Source organism: Geotrypetes seraphini, chromosome 18 (assembly GCF_902459505.1).
Source record: "Geotrypetes seraphini chromosome 18, aGeoSer1.1, whole genome shotgun sequence".
In the NCBI taxonomy this organism is placed as follows: Eukaryota; Metazoa; Chordata; class Amphibia; order Gymnophiona; family Dermophiidae; genus Geotrypetes; species Geotrypetes seraphini.
In genome coordinates this window covers 16,003,800-16,024,268 of record NC_047101.1, presented here as the reverse complement: position 1 = coordinate 16,024,268, position 20,469 = coordinate 16,003,800, and the positions used below count along the sequence as shown (strand labels likewise).

The 20,469-nt window shown below is 42.1% G+C and overlaps 1 protein-coding gene across 6 annotated transcripts in view; it reads right to left on the bottom strand.

Moving 5' to 3' along the window:
• Positions 1 to 20,150, bottom strand: part of EBF1 (EBF transcription factor 1) — a 591,182-nt gene extending 571,032 nt beyond the window's left edge. For all 6 annotated transcript variants that reach the window (XM_033927092.1, XM_033927095.1, XM_033927093.1 and 3 more), the window contains exons 1-4: positions 19,369 to 20,150; positions 18,057 to 18,213; positions 17,485 to 17,548; positions 16,582 to 16,637 (exon numbers count right to left, since the gene is read on the bottom strand). In XM_033927092.1, the coding sequence (XP_033782983.1) occupies positions 16,582 to 16,637; positions 17,485 to 17,548; positions 18,057 to 18,213; positions 19,369 to 19,502 (411 nt within the window). In that variant the 5' untranslated portion in view covers positions 19,503 to 20,150. The remainder of the gene's footprint in view (positions 1 to 16,581; positions 16,638 to 17,484; positions 17,549 to 18,056; positions 18,214 to 19,368) is intronic.
• Between the last annotated feature and the right edge of the window lie 319 nt (positions 20,151 to 20,469).

Genomic DNA, 20,469 nt, shown 5'->3' with positions numbered 1-20,469 from the left:
ACACCCCCACCCCCACACACCCTTTCTCCTGTCCCAACTAACTAATAAGACAACACACATAATTTTGGAACATAGCCGCAGTTCAATTTATTAATCAACAATAGCAAATAAATTAAATTTTGCTTATATCAACATCATCAACACATTGAACATCAATTGAACATCAGCAAGCTCCTCCCGAGCTACCCGGTGTGAACATCAATATATTGCCCCCTGACCCCGCCACAAACAGCAAGAGTCTGAAGGGTGGCATGACCTCATGCCCCTTTAACCGGGTCACCTGACCCCAAGGCATGGCTCCCAGGCACGGTTCATTGCCGGATGAGCCCCAGCACCCAGTAGCTCGGGTGACCCGCCCTCCCGAGCTACCAAAGCCACCACCTAACGGGCAGGCGGGTGGGGGAAAAAACCGCCCTGAAGGACCCTGGAAAAACCGAGTCCTCCAAGGTCCCAGCTTTATTGCCTCCCCCGCACCGTCGATCACTTTACCTACCCAATCCTTCGCCAGCCTTTTGGTGCGAACCACACCTCCACATTCTCTCTTAACTCTTGCCTACTACCGTCCCTCCCCTCTCCCAGGTGTCAGGTCAAAAGCGCGCCGGGACAAAGGCGCGCCCAGACAATTGAGCGCAGCGCGCGCCGCCACGCCGCTCTAAATTACTGTTTTTAGGGCTCCGACGGGGGGGGCGTGGGGGGTACCCCCCCACTTTACTTAATAGACATCGCGCCACGTTGTGGGGGCATTGTGGGGGATGTGGGGGGTTGTAACCCCCCACATTTTACTGAAAACTTCACTTTTTCCCTGTTCTTAGGGAAAAAGTTCAGTTTACAGTAAAATGTGGAGGGTTACAACCCCCCAAACCCCCCATAACGTCGGCATGATGTCTATTAAGTAAACTGGGGGGGTTCCCCAACAAAAAACCCCGTTGGAGCCCCTAAAAACTGTGATTTAGAGCGGCGCGCGCTGCGCTCAATTGTCGGCGCGCGCTTTTGTCTTTCTCGTCGTTGTCTATGAACCCCTCTCCCATCCTGCCTCGCGGACGACACACGGGCCTCCCAGCCCTGTGTTACAATACACCCGTCGAGACAGGCTCTCGGGCTAACTTAGGAGCCGATATCAGAGCCCAACGGCACCTGATTCACAAAGAGGTGCCTAACTGAAAACCACGCCCTTGAGCCAACCCTAACCATGTCCATTTTTTTTTTTTATAATGTAGGCACTTTGGCCCAAATTCTGTAACCGGTGTCTAATGTTAGGCTCCTATTTTGGAGGCGCCCAACTAGACAGGCGCCTATCTAAATTGATTAACAAGCTCAATCAAGATTTTTAATCAGTAATAATTGAAACTTAAGCGACTATCAAGAGTGATTCTGCAATAAGGCGCCTCTAAAAATTTAGGCGGCCTTCAAACAAAAAAAAAAAATAGGCGCTATGCATGTTGGGTGTGGCTACGTGTTAGGCGCCTTATCGCAGAATCGCCGCTCTTAAGCGTACTTAAGCGCTCAGAAAGGCGCCTAACTTTTAGTTGTGCTTAGAGCTGGTCTATTTATTGGGCGCCTCCAAAATAGGTGCCGCTCAGTACGATTCATTAAACGGCACCCAATTTTACTTGAATCGCGCTGAACGGTGCCTATTTCGGCGCCAAACTTTTGTACGCTTCTTCTAGAATTTGCCCTTTTGAGTTAGGCACCGACGTTTTATAGAATTAAGGTTTTCAAGTTAGGCACCTAAATTTCAATTAAGTCCAATTAAAATCAATTGTGAGGTGTCGAGTGTCAATATCAGCACTGATTAAGCCAATAGTGGCGCCTACCTTTAGGCAGACTTTATAGAATCAGGGGCCTAATTTAATTGAAAAGTAGGATTCATTAGTGCTGATATTGGCACTCGACAACTCTCAATCAGCTTTACGTAACTTGAAGTTGAATAAGTGCCAAGTAACAGGCATTTGGAGATGCAGAACTCCGATAACAGCCTCTGAGCAACAATGCCAAATAAAGAGTTAATTGGACTTAAATTGAAAGCTAGGGGCTTAACTCAAAAAACTCAGTTCTATAAAAAAGTAGGTGCCTAGCCCAAAGAGGGAAATTCTATAAAAGGCATCTAAAGATAGGTGCCAAATAGGCACAGATGGTGGATGATGAAATGTGTATTTGCTTGTCAACTATCGAGTTGCGTTTTGAGTTAATTTGAACTCAAAAACAAGCTCATCTATTGCATTGATTAGCAATTCTATTCTATCTACCTTAGTTTCACCATTGTTAAAAATTACCCATATATAGTTTAAAGAACTTTAAATATAACTCTCAAGTTTAATTTTGCACTGGTTTTTGCAATTTTGTCATTTCAGTTAAAACATTTGCTCCATTTAGTGTGCCGGAGCTTAATAAAAAATTTGAAAGACACTGCACTAGTGGGTTAATGTTTCCACGCCCATTCTCCACCCATGACATGACTCCAGCCCAAAATTATCTTTTAAAAAATAGTTAATGCACAAGATATCACCTGCTGACAGGCAAACTACAAAACACTTTTCACACATTTTGTGCATTAACATACACAAATCCTCTCTCTCTCTCCCTGTAAATATATTATACACACACAAACATACATAATTGTTTAAAAGACATGGAGCTGTCAAGAATTCCGAACTTAAATTAAGTTTAAACTGCTCTTCAAGAAGATCTGAAAATGTCTCTCTGCAACTGCATTGCCAAAAAGGAATTACAGGTCGTTAGAGCAGTTTGCTTTTCAAATTCTCCCAATAAGTAATCCTTTTGAAGGCAAAGCCATAAAAATGTTATCTCCTACTGTATGTCTGTTTTATAGGAAAATAAAACATCTTTTGAATAAAAACCTGTTAAATATTTCTTGTTAAACTCATTTTCGTAATATGGTGTTTAGAGATGAGATAAATATTAATAGCGGATACCTTATAAAGAGGCAAAAAAAAATATTACACTAAAGCAGTGGCTCTCAGTCCAGTCAAGTTTTCAAGATAGCCACAATGAATATGTATGAGGAAAAAATATTGCAAACTAGGGATGCAGTGCAAACAAAAGGATGTAGATATCCTGAAAACTAGACTGGTTAGATATATCCTAAGGCAGGGGCTTATTCCATATAGTACCTCACGTTCTCTACGATCAACCAACCATAAACTCTTAACGATTCACTCCTTAAAAGTTATTGGAACCCGCCGACAAGATATGTTCTCTGTATCAGCACCGCAACTTTGGAATTCATTACCATTACAGTTAAGAGATGAAAATAACTTAAGCGATTTTAAAAATAATTTAAAATGCTTTTTATTCAAGGATGCCTTTAACTTATAAATTACTTCTGAGTTCTTCCTCGTTCCCTTCTTCTTTTCCACGCTTCTTTTCCTAATTCTTTCTTTTTTATGTTGATATCTTTTTCATTATTGTATAAATTTATTAGCTCATTATATATTAGTTATGTAAATTCTCCCTTTTTTTTATTTATTTATTTATTTATTTTAAATGTATTCATTGTATAAATTGCTAGTTTTATAGTATCTTATATGTTATTTCCTATTTTAGTATTATGTTTAATTATATGTCACTTTTATATATTGTAATTCGCTTAGAAACAATTTTAATTAAGCGATTAATCAAATATAAATAAAACTTGAAACTTGAAACTCGAGGGCCGCAATCCAGTCGGGGTTTCAAGATTTCCCCAATGAATATGCATGAGATCTCTTTGCATGCACTGCTTTCATTGTATGCTAATAGATCTCATGCATATTCATTGGGGGGAATCCTGAAAACCCGACTGGATGGCGGCCCTCGAGGAGGGACTTTGAAACCCCTGTCCTAAGGACTGAGCTTAGAACCCTTCCATTAAAGCACCCTAAAAGTGAAGGATCCATCAAGCACACATATACCCCCTAGAGCTTAAAATACGTTTGGACATCACATCAGCAACAGACATTCCAAGATTAATTCTAACTGGGGGCGTATATACATTAAGCAGTAAAGTACACACCCACTTTGGGGTATTTTAATCATTCATGCACAATTGTGGCAACTAATCTGTACATGCGTGAATGACTCCTTACAGGGTGACGGGATAATCGCGCGCCAGACACCAGCGCGCCGACAAGCCAGCGCTGACAATTTGGCGCAAGAAAGAAGCACGCTGCGGGAACACTTTGTTTTAAAGAGCTCCGACGGGGGGTGTGGGGGGAACCCCCCCCCACTTTACTGCATCGTGTTCGTGCTAACGTTGGGGGAGTGTTGGGGGGTGCAACCCCCCATTATAGAGAAAACTGAACTTTTCCTCCCCAAAATTGGAAAAGGTCTGCTTTCTCTATGAATATGCACTGAAATCCTGAAAACCGTTCATAATGTCTTCAAACACGCTGTATTTACATCGCTACTCATAAAACTCTCATTAGACCCCCCATATCCCCCTCCAACTATCACTCCATCTCCCTCTCCCCTTGTTATCCAAGCTACTAGAATGTATTCACCACCATTGCCTGGACTTCCTTCCATCTCAAGCTATTCTTCACCCATCTTCAATCAGGCTTTCGCCCACTCCATTCCACAGAAATTACCCTTGCTATGGTCTATAACGACCTGTTCCTGACCAGATTCAAAAGCATCTACTCTATCCTCAAGGTTCTGTCTTGGGTCCTCTCCTTTTCTCCATATATACCCACTCCCTCAGTGCACTGATCTCCTCCCATGGTTTTCAGTATCACCTCTATGCTGATGACTCCCAGATCTACCTCTCCAAACCAGATATCTCAAAGTCCCTCCTTGAGGGCCGCAATCCAGTCAGGTTTTCAGGATTTCCCCAATGAATATCCATTGAAAGCAGTGCATGCACATAGATCTCATGCATATTCATTGGGGAAATCCTGAAAACCCAACTGGATTGCGGCCCTCAAGGAGGGACTTTGAGACCCCTGCTCTAAAGGAATCCAGACCCAAGTCTCAGCCTGCACATCCAACATTGCCACCTAAATGTCTCGCCACCATCTAAAACGAAATATGGCTAAGACCAAGCTCCTTATCTTTCTGTCTAAACCCCTCTCCCCCCATTCTTTATTTCTGTGGACAACACTCTCCTTCTCCCAATCTCTGGGTCATCTTTGACTCCTCTCTCCTTCTCCACGCAGATCCAAAACACTACTAAGGCCTATCACTTTTTCTTTTATATTACCAAAATCTGACCTCTCCTTTCCAAGCACACTATCAAAACCCTTAACCACACTCTCATCACCTCTTGCTTAGATTATTCCAATTTGCTTCTCTCAGGTCTTCTACTCAACCATCCATGTAAAATTCTGCTGCATGACATATTCCACAAGAGCCACCATATTCACGTTACCCCCTCCTCAAGTAATTTCATTAGCTCCCCATCCATTTCCAAATTCAATTCAAACTCATCTTACTGACCTACAAGTGCAATCACTCTGTAGCCCGTCAATAATTCTCCTCACATATCTCCCTTATGCTCCCCCCCCCATGAACTCCATTCATTGAGCAAATCCTTCCTATCCACAGCCTTCTCCTCCTCCGTCAACTCCAGACTCCGTCCCTTCTCTCTTGCTGCATCGTATGCATGGAACAGATTGCCTGAGTCATTACATCAGGCTCCGTCTCTAGTAGTATTCAAATCCAAGCTAAAAGCCCACTTTTTTGACCGCTCTCATCTCCTAACTCCCACTCACCATAAAATTACCGATGTCCATCCTATCATGCTCTCTTCAAGAAACTCCCCAAATCCCTATATGTCTGTCCAAATTAGATTGTAAGCTTTTCATAGCAGGGACCCTTCAATTAAATGTCATATGTACAGCGCTGTGTACGCCTTTCTGTGCTATAGAAAATGATAAAGAGTAGTAATGTTCAGGGTGGAGTTTGTGGCCAAAGCATGGTGAAATGCAAAAATATATGCATATATTATATTTGACAAAGAGTGCAGATATTTTGCACCTGTCCTAGAGCTGATGTAAATGACCATGTCTGCCACTTATATTAGTATTTCATAAAGAAAAGCAAGTACCTACTTTTCTTTATAAAATAGGGCCTAATTAGGTGCCTTCTACTCTCTTACACTAGTCATCTTGCTATAAAAATTACGCCTCCACGTGCCTGAACTTAGAAAAAGACACCCAGTATCTATTTACACTGCAAAATGACAGATATTTCTGAGGCAGAACCTCTCCTGCCTTCAGATGACTATCAATGACTTTCTGTCAAACACCCGAATAAGCAGGGTTCTTTATTTGTCAACAGACAATACTGTGATAGCTCAAGAGAGCGTCTCGTTTACACAGAAGCCTCACACAGAATACAAAACCAATCAAATCACTCATAAACATGGCAGAAAATAAGATCACCCAGAAAGACAGCACTCTGGCTAGAAAGCAATAGTCAAAATAGTCAGTAGCAGTCAAACATACTCATTTTCAAATGAGCAAGAAAAAGATTGAATACCTTTTAAATTTGAATCCACAGTTTTAAGTTGGGGGGGGGGAACCTCTTTTGCTACAAATGAACTTTTCTAAAAAATGTTTTGAAAGTTAACTAAGGGCTTTTACTAAGCCGCGTTAGGGCATTAGCGCGCGGAATAAAATGCGCCAAATTGCTGCGCGCTTTAGTTATAACCATGCCGCATGGGTTTAGCGCGCGCGCAAAAAATGCTTACGCAGCTCAGTAAAAAGGAGCCCCACCCCCACCGCCCCTTTTACAAAACCATTGCGCAGTTTTTAGCACCGGCTGCGGAGGTAACTGTTTCAAGTTTCAAGTTTATTATATTATTTGATTAAACGCTTTTCAGAATACAAAGCGTTTTACAAAGAAATAAAATAAAATTTCTAAAATCACAAATACATTGTAATTAAAATTAACTACTTTAAATTAAAAATAAAAACAAACTGGGGTAAACAATCCTCATGAAACAATAGGAAAGGGGGAAGAAAGAAAAAAAAATACAATTTATAAAAAAAAAAAATTAAAAATAAGCAGGTCGGGTTAGTACATAGGGAAGGTATGAAGAGAAGGAAAAAAATTCCGACGCTCATAGAAAATCTTAGGAGTGTCTGAGCTGTTACTGCCACGGCCGGGGCTGAAAAAAAACGCACTACGGTTTTGCAAAAGGGCGACTAATATTCTGACGTGCGTTAAACATCACAAAGGGGCAGTTTCACATCAAGCCAAGGTAAGAGAGAAATTAAAAAAAAACAAAAACAAAGGAAATAAGGTAATATCTTTTTTATTGGGACTAACTCACCTCTTCCTTTACAAAGCCACGCTAACATTTTTAGCCCCGACCACTGTGGTAGTAGTTCCAACGCTCATAGAATAGAGCGTCCGAGCTGTTACCGCCATGGCCAGGGCTAAAAACACTGGCGTGAATTTATAAAAGAGGGAGTGAGTTAGTCAAATTTAAAAAGATATTACCTGGCGTTCGTTCTAAAGGGGAGAGGTTTAGAACGAACGCCAGGAAGTTCTTTTACACACAGAGGGTGGTGGATACATGGAACGCGCTACCGGAGGATGTGATAAACAGGAGCACGCTACAGGGGTTCAAAGAAGCTTTGGATAGGTACTTGGAAGATAAAGGGATTGAGGGGTACAGATAAGAGTAGAGGTAGATTATAGGGATGGGATTAGAGGTAAGTTACAAAATTAATCAGGGACCACTGTTCAGGCACTAGGCCTGATGGGCCGCCGCGGGAGCGGACCGCTGAGCAGGATGGACCTCTGGTCTGACTCAGCGGGGGCAACTTCTTATGTTCTTATTTCCTTTGCTTGTTTGTTTTGCTTCTTTATATTACCTTGGAAAGTGGACCGACACGGCCATCCCACCACTTCGCATCAAGCCAGAAATGTAAAATCTCAGTAAACAAAATACAGTACGATAATTCTCCAATGAAAAGAATTACTTAAAAAAAAACAAAAAAACAAATACTTTGAAAGTTATAGTAATGAATACAACTGGATGTGTACTCTTTGCTACAATATAGGAGAAAATTCTAGAAGGCCTTGGTTTGTATCAAGTGGGGAGGAGAACCATATGAACCAGAGAAAAAAAGTTCGATATGGGCAATCCATGCCAAATCAAGAGCCAGGAATTAGAGAATGACACGGGAGAAAAAAATCTGTCCCCGTCACCGGACCACCATCCCCGCCTGCCGTCCCCTTCACCGCCCCGTCGCCGTAGCACCCACCCTTCCCTTTCACCACTTCACCACCCTTCAGCGGCCCGAGAATCTCCCTCCCTCCACCTTACCTTTGCGGCGTAAAGAAACTTGAGGGAAGGCGCGCAACCCCTTCCCTCCCTCCCTCTTACCTTCGCGGCTACCAGGAATCCTCTCCACAAGACTCAATTCATAGAACATTTCCATTTCAAACCATTTTTACTGGGAAAAAAAAAATACATTCTACAACAAGAATTACTATATTCTTTACTAGTTTTCTCCTCTAATTTTCTAACATGACTTAATATGCATTGATTTTGCAGAAATCATGATTAACACAGAATCTACAGCCCCCCCAACTCCCACCCCCACCCCTACCACTTAGTTGTCCACCCATTCCTTCTCTCTCACCCCTACCCCTCTTTCTAATAAAGAACGGGGGCACCTTATACTTCCATGCACCAAAATAAATCCCAATATTTACAGAGAAAAAGCAAGCCATTTTTACATGGATTCTTATGTTTCTGTTGTTATACTAAAGCAGGGCTGGCCAAGTCCGGTCCTCGAGATCTACTGGCAGGCCAGGTTTTCAGGATATCCACAATGAATATGCATGAGAGAGAGATTTGCATACCAAGAAGGCAGTGCAGGCAAATCTTTCTCATGCATATTCATTGTGGATATCCTGAAAACCTGGCCTGCCAGTAGATCTCGAGGACTGGACTTGGGCAGCCCTGTACTAAAGACATTGATAAATCCGGGAACAGGGAGGTAACTGAAAGTGAAGTATCTGGGATATTCAGCAGCAAATACCTGGCTGCACTAGAAAGCCTAAAGATACTCCAGTCTAACCAGATCAAGTTTCAAGTTTAAGTATTTGATATCCCACCTATCATTACATTTAGGCCAGTGGTTCCAAACCCTGTCCTGGAGGACCACCAGGCCAGTCGGGTTTTCAGGAGAGCCCTAATGAATATGCATGAGAGAGATCTGCATATAATGGAGGTGCCAGGCATGCAAATCGGCTCCATGCATATTCATTAGGGCTACCCTAAAAACCCGACTGGCCTGGTGGTCCTCCAGGAGAGCCCTAATGAATATGCATGAGAGAGAGCTGCATATAATGGAGGTGCCAGGCATGCAAATCGGCCCCATGCATATTCATTAGGGCTACCCTGAAAACCCGACTGGCCTGGTGGTCCTCCAGGACAGGGTTGAGAACCACTGGTCCAGGCAATTTACAATAGGTTGAAACAAGGTTAAAAATAAAGAGATAAGGAAAAAAAAACAACAACCCCAAAAAACACAATAGTATAAATAAACAAGAGAACATATTAATTAGAGACACAAAGGGGGAGGGGGGGGGAAATAAAAAGTCCAAAGTGCTTACACAATGGGAGGAGGTAAGGATAAAGTATTGCACTACCATGGAGCGAAGAATTCTTGAGCAAAGGCTTCCTTAAATAAAAAGGTCTTTAGATTTGTCCTGTATATGGGTCTATTTGAGCCACTGTTTACTGCTCAGTTTGATCCACAATGAATTTGGCCGTTTGAATGGCATTAACCACTAGCCGACCTAACCAGGAAAAGATGATGGGAACGATCACTGTGCAAATGATTTTACACCGATGCCTCACAATGAAAAGGGTCCGAGTGCCCGGCCATATTTACAAGGGGGGTGCTGAAAAGTTCTCAGCCCAACCAACCAACTTCCTAAATTCCGAGTTATTTTGCCACTGCAGCCGAAAAGAGTGTTAATCTTATTTCATTAAGTGCCAATCTGAAGAAACAAAATTCTGTGTTTTGACATTATTTCAGATCATTGACTGAACCATATCCACCTCATTCTCTTCTTGGTTGGGCTGAGAACTTTCCAGCATCCCCTGGTAGTGTGAAGAGTTTCAGTCTCTGGTAACCAGAACTGAGATTGTGATGTCACAATGCCTCATTCCACCAATAAGAGCCAACCTCATCAGTGATGTCTCAATGGCTTGATTGTCCTATACTTGGCTCACTTTTTATTACAAACCAGGGGGTGCTGAAAAGTTCTCAAACCAACCAACTTCCTAAATTTTGAGCGTTATTTTGCCACTGGAGCTGAAAAGAGCATTATCTTATTTCATTAAGTGCCAATTTGCAGAAACCAAATTCTATGTTTTTGACATTGTTTCGGATCATTGATTGAACCATATCCATGTCATTCTCTTCTTGGTTGGGCTGAAAACATTTCTGCACCCCCTTGTATGTGTGATGAACACATGTGTATGGAGGAATTTATAACAAATCACTCAAGTCAAGCTCTGTAATTCCTTCGTAGAGGATGCGATAAAAACAGCTAATGTAGCTGTATTTAAAAAAAACCAAAAAACACAGATTGGGACAAATTCCTGGAGGTAAAGTCCATAAACTGGGGTCGGCAGCATGAAATCTTGCTACTGTTGGAGATTTTGCCAGGTACATGTGACCTGGATTGGCCACTTTTGGAAGCAGAATACTGAACTAGATGGACCATCGGTCTACCTCAGTATGGCAATTATGATATTCTTATGTCTGAAGGCCAAGTAGGTGCCATTAAGAATCTTTATAAGAGTCTCATAAAACCTGCAGAAATTGTGGCTGAAATGAACACATATAAAAGATAACATAAGAACATAAGCAATGCCTCCGCTGGGTCAGACCTGAGGTCCATCGTGCCCAGCAGTCCGCTCACGCGGCGGCCCAACAGGTCCAGGACCTGTGCAGTAATCCTCTATCTATACCCCTCTATCCCCTTTTCCAGCAGGAAATTGTCCAATCCTTTCTTGAACCCCAGTACCGTACTCTGCCCTATTATGCTCTCTGGAAGCACATTGGCTAAGGCTCTTAACATTTGCATCTCCTCTTCCTATAGGCTAAGGCTCTTTGCACCTGCATTGTGATGTCATAGAGCTTTATGGTTATAGAAACCTAGAAACATGATGGCAGATAAAGGCCAAATGGTCCATCCGCAGCATCCACTATCTCCTCCTCTCCCATAAGAACATAAGCAGTGCCTCTACTGGGTCAGACCCGAGGTCCATCGTGCCCAGCAGTCCGCTCATGCGGCGTCCCAACAGGTCCAGGACCTGTGCAGTAATCCTCTATCTATACACCTCTATCCCCTTTTCCAGCAGGAAATTGTCCAATCCTTTCTTGAACCCCAGTACCGTACTCTGCCCTATTTCGTCCTCTGGAAGTGCATTCCAGGTGTCTACCACACGTTGGATAAAGAAGAACTTCCTAGCATTCGTTTTGAATCTGTCCCTTTTCAACTTTTCCAAATGCCCTCTTATTCTTTTATTTTTCGAAAGTTTGAAGAATCTGTCCCTCTCTACTCTCTCTATGCCCTTCATGATCTTGTAAATCTCTATCATATCCCCTCTAAGTCTCCTCTTCTCCAGGGAAAAGATACCCAGTTTCTCCAATCTTTTTTTCTTTCTCTCCCTCTCCACTCTCTCTATGCCCTTCATGATCTTGTAAGTCTCTATCATATCCCCTCTAAAGTCTCCTCTTCTCCAGGGAAAAGATTCCCAGTTCTCCATACATGTATATTGTATAAAATATGTATACGGTACTTCCTGACACCATCTGTGCTCCACCTAAAGTACACTTTTTAAACATGCCTTTCACAGATCACATAAAAGTATACACCTTCTTGCCACCACCTAGACTTTTAAGCATGTAATCCACAAGATAATTTCATAAGAGGCCAGTGATGTGCATAAATCAGGGTTTATGCATGAAAACTTGTTTATAAAATTATCCCCTGAGTTTATAAAGCCTTTTTTGTTTTCCTTGCCAGATTAGTAAGGGCTTGAAGGAATAATATCACGCTGATATGGCCTCACTGATAGCAAAAAAAAATAAAGTCCCTACATCACTTTGGCGGTTGAGTATGACTTCAGAGGGTTTAAGATACGGATGCATACAGTTCCTTATCAATGCCAGCTTAATAAAATGGGAGAGGTCACTGAGAGAACTTGAAAACATACGGAACAGGAAAAAAGGGCTTTCTCTCTGTCCAACAAAGAACAATTCGACAAGCTTAAAAACGCATGGAGCCCATTTTACCAACTGCTACCAAAAAAGTTGTGAACACTATATTAAATTGTCCGCTGCAGAAAGCCAAAATATTATGTTATTCAAAAGTCAGTACAATCTCATTCATATATTCAGTGTCTGTGTGCGTGCACGCGCTTATGTGTGCCTATGTACACACGGTATATAAATCAACGTATTTCACAGAAGTTCTAATAAAATGCATCCTTCCTAATACATTCATTTTTAAGGCTGTTCAAACATTCACATGGAAACAGCTCTAGCATAAATATCGCAGAACAAATGGCTGTATGTTATACAGGCGGGAGCAGTTGGGCTGCCAGACTGGGAATGCACTGGGCCATCTGGCTGAGGCAGCCTCTCCAAAATCCTCAGCTTTGTTTTCACCCCCCAGACTCCAAACAAAAACATTTCCCCCCATACGTGGGTCCTGACCACGCATGCAAAATTCCAAACTTAGATTATTCAGGGGTGAGGGAAAACTGAAATCTGAGGTCAAAATGCTGTTTCTACCTGCAATTCAAGTGAAGGTCTCCCAGTCTATTAGACTCCAGTTCTGTATAAAGCTACAGTGTAAGTATTCACGGAGACCCTTGCACTGAAGCAATTACTGAAATATACCAAATAATCCCTCACATACTTGACATATATATTATGTGCCTTGAATGATCGATATATGTGAGGGATTATTTGATATACTTCTGATTTGGGATTATAATCTCTAATTTTTTTTTTTTTTAGTGAGTCACTCCCTAGATATTTGGCTGAAGCAATTATTAGCAAAAGATTTTGCATATTTCAAAAAAAGATAATGACAGTGCAACCCACCCCCCCAAACAAACCTAATATTAAAGCTTCCAAATATCATATAATCATTTAAGAAATACACGTGTGTGTATTAAAACCTATGCCTCAGTCTTGAGGGATTTAGACCGATATCGGGGAAGTAGGTTTGCTGTCTGAAACTGTTTTCTCTAAATATTCTTTGTGTTAACTATTTTTTGAGGCCTGGTTTGCCCTTCAAGTCAGCTGGCACATTATACTTAACTGATGTTAAAAACTGAAGAAATTTCAGACATACAATATTTAATTACATTTTTAGGGTTCAGGAGTTAGAGATCCCTCTATATATCACTTGTTATAGAGGAAACATTAATTATAAATTCATATTTGCCTATGTTCATGTATTACATCCCTCACTTTACTTCCTGGTACGAGGGACCGCTGAAAAGTTCTCAGCCCGACCAACAAAGTTGGGGCCGTCTCCATCAAGGGCTATGCACTTAGGCCAGCGATTTTCCATTTTTTTATTCTGTTCCATCAGGAAAAATAAAAGTAGAAAAATCACTGGATTAAGCGCATAGCCCTTGATGGAGACGGCCCCAACTTTGTTGGTCAGGCAGAGAACCTTTCAGCGGACCCTCGTACGTATCTTATTAAGAATAAAGCTTAATCCACTTCTGAAACAGATGGATTAACAGATATACAAAGGAACAAAAAAGCTCCTTCAATATAGAGGAGAATTCTCCCTTCTACAATATCACTGAATGCTCATGTGACTTTGGCAGCATTAGAAAGGCCAGAGTTTATTTTATGCGTACAATACCAGAACTGAATTTCAAAATACCCTTAAATCTCACCCTCTTCTCCAAGTTTACAAGTGCATTAATTATTTATATACCACCTATCCATGGAGGTTGTCTGCGCGGTTTTACGTTGATACACAAGCATTTTTTTCCCTATCTGTCCCCGCAGGCTCACAATGGTACCTAGCAAAACCTCCCACTCGAACACTCGCCTCAACTTCCACTCTACAAAAATCATTGGTTTTGCATAAACCTTTCTCTCCAGTCAAACCGTGACTATAATTAAAGACACAGCCAAAAGAAAAATGTTTTGCCACCATAACTGGAGATTGGCTATATACATGACTGTCAGAAAACGTATTTTACGCATTCTTTTAAAAGAAACCTCTGGCAGTTTGTAATAAAGAGAGATGAGAATGGGATGTCCTATGAAAAATGGCAGAACAGTTTTAAAAATGGCTTATAATCTACTTTGGTAATTTTAACAGCAGACCTTATACAATTTAATGAAACAAAAAATCCTAAACAGGAAAGCAAATTCTAATGCTGAATAGCACCTTTTGCTCTGTCAACCTTAAGAAAGCCTAAAAGGACTACTTAACAGAGGTGTCTCTTTAAACAGGCAGAAACCTAAATAACCGGGAGAAGCAGTACTACTCAACCTGATTAGGGTTCAAGAAGCGTCATTTTATTATATATAAAAGGTTTTACTGTTATTTAAATCTCAGAGACTCAAGACTGATTGTGTTATGTTCACAAGTAACCCCCTGCCTTAGAACTATGGCTCCATTACTTTCAGTCAGCGATAGAAAGTAATTGAATAATTAACGCCTTAGCAAATATATTTGCTCCGGGATAGGTTTCAATCGCAGAATAAAAGGTTCAAAGTACCTGATCAGGGTCACATTTAAAAAATAAAAATAATTTTAATTTATTCAGTAATAGCGATGATGATTCAATCAGAATCACAACAAATGCCGAATCAGTAATCAATATTTCTTTTTAATCTTTTTTTTTTTTTTTTTCTTTCACAGATAAGCAACAAAAAAACCAAACTGAACGGATTTTACTCAACACTGGAACAAAACTGGAAAATATTCTAAAGATGTTCAATTTAAATCGACTATCTTTCTGAATTAACAATTGTAGGGTATTCTTCAGACATAATGACGCCAACACAGTTCTATTGTTTTTTTAAAAGTAATAAGAGTAACGAAAAATATAACAACGGGTATACTATAGTTAACTATTCGCTAAGGCATCCACAAAACCGACACAAACCACGTTGTGCTGTGAAAAAAATATATTAGCCAAATTATAATTCCAAGCCCACGTTCTTGAAGGAGAAATCGCTATAATTAGAAAAGATAAATAAATCAGTTTAACACAGGAAGACTCCCCCGCCTCCCCCCCCCCCCCTCCTTCCATTCACGGAAGAAATTTGGTAAGAGCTGTCCCAGGTGTTTGGGCAAAGCTGCGGATTTCCGAGGGTGGCACCGATGCTCCCAGCTCAGGCCCCTTTCGGTCTGTCTTCCCTATCCATAGCAAGGCCCCCCCCCCCCAACACACACACCTCTTTCTCTTAGCCCAAAACTACGAACAGGGTAGCTGAGAACACTTTCAGTTTCAGAGCTTTTGCATCTCAGATCAAGAACAAAAATGTAATGGGACCCATTCTCCCATTGCATGTCCTGGGGGCAGGAAGGGGGGGGGGGAGAGGAAATAATAAGAGAGGCTGGATTCACCTTATCTAACGGGATGCCAGATAAGAAGGCTTGCTTTTAGTTGCAAAACGCACCGACTTTTCTCAACTGGATTATGAAAGCGCTTATCGAATGCCTCTATTTTCAGAGTATTTTTGGCTGGGAGCAAATCATGGCTAGCATCCACAAAGATGGTAATTCCGGTCCGGATCTGAACTAAATACATGGGATGGGATCTCAATTTTATTTGTATTTATTTTCTTACTTTGTATTATTTGTCTTCAGGAAAAGGAGACGAGGTTACAATGCCGCTTGTACCACAACTGCGAGGAGCCGCTGAAAAGTTCTCAGTCCAGCCAATAAAGTTGGGGCAGTCTCCATCGAGGGATATACACTTAATCCAGCAAATGTCCACTGGTTTCTCGTTCCGTTTGAAAAATATGGAACGAAAAAAAGTGGAAAATTGCTGGACTAAGAGTATAGCCCTCAACAGAGACTGCCCCAACTTTTTGTTGGGCTGAAAACTTTTCAACGGCCGCTCCTATAGAAAAGGAGGAGGCAAGAGCAGATTTCCATCTTTGAAAAAAGTGTCATTTTCTGTAGGGTCTGCGAACTTTGGAACCGAATTTCTTTAATTATTTCGCTCGTTGCTCTCTGAGCAAAGCCCTCAACCCTGGTCATTTTCCTTCTTGCTGTGTGGGAAGAAATATCAGGGGGGAGATTTTATTGTTGGAAACTAAATTTGCATTTATTGTTAAAGCAGCTATTCAGGGAAAAACAAAAACCAACAAACACCAATGTGCCTGAATACCTTCCAGCAAAAGGAGTTATCAACAAGTCCGATGATCTCCATCCCCTACTCCAACTGGGACAGGAAGAGGAAAGAGATTTGCCTATACTACATTAATACAAAATAATAATTCATCTGCCCAAATATTAGAACGCAAAAGCCTCTTCTGAAAACCTTGGTGCCACCTGCAGCACCCGCAGCTCTTCCCGGCGGCCCCCTGTACAGCACAGCCAAAAACTTACTTGTTTTGTCATGGAGTCTATTAGACGAACATAGAAATCCTGCTCTGTTCTTATCCCTAGGAAGAAAAAGAAAAAAGTAGGAACAAACAAATCATGGAATCCCCCTGATCCCTCTCTCCAAGTCCTCCCAAGCTGGTCCAAGACACCCTGATTAATAAACTTGAAGAACCACCGGCCAGGGGACAGACCAAGCAATGCGTCCCTACAGCTCATTCATCCCGGTACAGTGGATGTGTAAAGACTACATCTACCAAGGAGAGTTTCTAATAAAGCTCGGTCCTAACGAACCGGGCCACGCGTACTAAGCCTTTTCCCCACGGTCACATATGTTTACAGCATACGGTGTGGTCTCTAGACTCAGCTTTCAGTTTCAGGGGTCCTCGCATGAAAACCCCTTTCAGAGGTCCTCACAATTATTTACGGCAAACTTTGGCCACCGGTGCTGAAAATTCTGCAGCTTTGATACCGGCTTCATCTTTCTCAGCTTGACAATAGAACGGCCTCGGCGAAAAGGAGCTGGAATGGGCCGATAGATACAGCTTCTCAGTTTTATTAGTACAAAATTTGTAACTCTATAACGAGTCCAGAGAGTTGTACACAAATCCAAATTATTCTGACCCAAAGAAGTATTGCATCTGAGAAGCAACCTCAAGGCCCTTTAAATGTGAGCCCTGACTTTTTTACCCCTGTGCCCTGAATCTCCCTCAAGTTACTAGGCAAACCAGCTAGTTTTAGCACTGATCTGTACCAAATACTTTCTACCTTGCTGTGTCTCTGGTTAGGTCTGCAGTCCGCTATGGGCACTGATCTGCACCCCTTGGCCCTGGTACCTGTTATCGCAGCTCCCAGCCTTGCCCACCCACCTTCCCCCTGGTCCCAGGTACTGGCTTCCGAGAGGCTCACCGTTGCTGTAGAGAAGCTGCAGTCTGTAATGAATCCCATTATTGGTCTTTTCGCTGTTGGATTCCTGGATTTCAAGAAAAGAACAAAGATATTAAAAAGGAAGGAGAGCAGAGCCCCAACCAAGGGAAAATAAAATTAAACCCCAGGCAAGGAGGGAAAAGACAAGCAAGCTGCAGCACTTAGAGGCCAAACTATAGAGCCATGGTCTCGGCAAAGTATGCCATGCACAACAAAATGAACATTTTAAAAGGAATAGCATGGTACTTTGAATAAGTTATAAATATTTAAAACACAGAAAGCTGGAGCAAATTTAACTGCATAATCAAAAGGTTCTCCTAGAGCATTAGCGGATCTCATAATTACAGAAGGGTGCAAGTACAAAAGCAAAAATATAAATTTATATTTAATTTTATTAGATGGTTAATTTATAATTTCCTTAAAAAAAGAAAGTGAGAGTCAGTAGGAAGCCAGCTTCTCTGCACCTTGGGCGCTACCGGAACTATTTAGCAGCTCTTGAGAAGGGGGTCAGATAAGACAACACTAAAAAAAATTTTTTTTTTAATCCTACTTACTTTCTCCTTTTCCACAAAGCCCACAAAAGCGGTTCTCTCGATCTCTACAGGCTGCCCCTGCCTGTCGTACAGCGCCAGCACGAAGTGGAAGAAGTTGGATTTCCGCAGGTTGGAGGGCGGCTGCTTCTCAAAGTGAGCCCGGGCTAGAACCACTCCACTGCGGACAAAGAGTCTGGATTAGAACCTGGAGCTCAAGTAGCCGCGCATCTGCCCTCAGCTTTCCCGGGGGTGTCTCCTCTTCATCCGCCCTGGGTCGTCTCCTCGGCCACCCTATTTCCTCAATCACCCCCTCATCACATTCGGTCTCCCTGGTCTGCCCTTCCACCTCTCCATCCATTCACACATCCCCTTAACACGCATTGGTATCGGGCACAAGTCCAGTCTGAAATACACTCTATACAAGAAATACTTTTTTTCCCTTTAATCCAAAAAAGTGACAGCCTGCTCAATATACCATTATCAATTGTAAAAAATTCTGGATTAAATGTCTCTCGTCTTCCCCTCCCCCCCCAATGGAAGTCCCTAATTAAAGAACTTGGTAATTAAAGATTGGTAAATTTAGGGGGATTGTGTCACTTTTGTGTGCATTATTTTTGGTCTGGTGTCCAAAGAACATGCATCCTAAATACTGTAGTTACTATTTAACAAACAGTCAGAACTAGGGCGATAGGGAGTATATTCGACTATGGATTCGGGCTATGCCCTCATTTAAAACAAATGCTTACCTACTACCAATCATTATTATTATTATTTAATTTTAAATGTATTTGTTCCTACAAATCAGTTTATTCAATAATCGCAAGGTTTGTGTCCCAGAATACAAATTATATTGCATATAAAATACATAACGAATAAAGTTAGGAAATATTACGCACGTGCGAAACATGGATACATAAAAGTGGACACAAACAAATGTTGCTGTATTTGAGGTACCCTAAACGTAATTTACTGAGGTATATTATCTTCATAAGAGTTAAATAAGATAACGGCAAAAGTTGTGCTAACAAGTGCCAGATTATAAAACTCTAAAAGGAGTCATTTGACGTTCTGTAAAATTATTCTGGCGTGTTACATGACAGTTCACTTTCTGCACGTGTTTTGGGTTTGGACAGGTACTAAAACCTACGAGAACAAGGAGCCGATTTGGAAAACTTTTGGGAAGGGAACGGGAACAAGAGCCGCTGGCTAGATCTTAAAAGAGCACGCTTTTTAAACCAAATAAGACGGAAAAACCTGCAGATTTAGGACCCTCGATCAGCGAAGGGCGAGGTGCAAGTGAGCCGCGCAAATCTGCCCCAGCGCCGGTCCTTACCTCTGAGCGGCCGTGTTGGCGTCCAGAACGCCGGCTCCTTGCATCCAAGTCCGGACGGCGTTCATCCCCGTGCCCAGCGGCTCCTCCTTCATGCTGCTCCCACTCCTCTGAATACTTTCCTGAATCCCAAACATGAAAACAACCTTTCGGGGAGGGGGGTTCCTTTCGCTTGTCTTTTATTTTCTCGCCCAAACACACACAGGATCACTTCCTCTTTTTCTGTCTTCTAATAGTATTACAAAAAAAACAAAACACAAAAAAACCCCAATCGCCACAAAAGATATTTAAAAATGAAAAAATAATTTAAAAAAAATAATATGATGAGCGGTGAATCAGGCAGTTAGCAAATCCAAGAATCCGGAGACAACAAAAGCGTTAAGATACTGGAGTGATCTCTTGGAGCAGGAGGGCTGAGATCTCTTTTGTATTAAGAAAAAAAAAAAAAAAGAAAAAAAAAGCAAAGATGCCCTTCAGATGAAGACTGAATGCAAAAAAAAAAAAAAAAAAGAGAGAGAGAGATGACTTCCTCTCATATCAGTTTAAGAAACAATAGGATGTACCTAGAGCTGCAGGCTTTGCCACATCAAATGTCATTTTGCTGTCACAAGAGGCAAGTTTATTGTCCTCTTTTTTTGTGCTGTTTGACTCAAAATATTCTTTCCGTTCTCAGAAGGTAAGAGCGAGGGGACTGAGAGGAAGAGAAAGAAAGGGGTGGGGGGGGGGGAAGAGGAAGACAGAAAGGAAGAGAGAGAGAGAGAGAAGGGGCTGGATGATGGCTGGAGCCAGAGATTCTCCGGGCTGCTGTGCTTTCCCTCAGCTTTGCGCTGCCTCTTCTCCCCAGTGGCATCCAGTGCGACTCTCCCCGGAGCTAAACACGCTGCCCACGAGACCCGGCAGGAGGGGAGGTGGGGGGGGGGGACGGGCCTTCTTCGGAGGCGAGTGGAGCGAGGAATCCACCCTCCCCGCCCATTCATTTGCATACCGTCCGCCCTCTGCCCAGCTGTGGCCAATCGGAAACAAAGACGCGCAGCGGGGCTCCGCCTACCCTACCTCCGCCTCCACCCCCTTTCCGAGGAAGGCTGAGAAAGTTGGCTCGAGGCG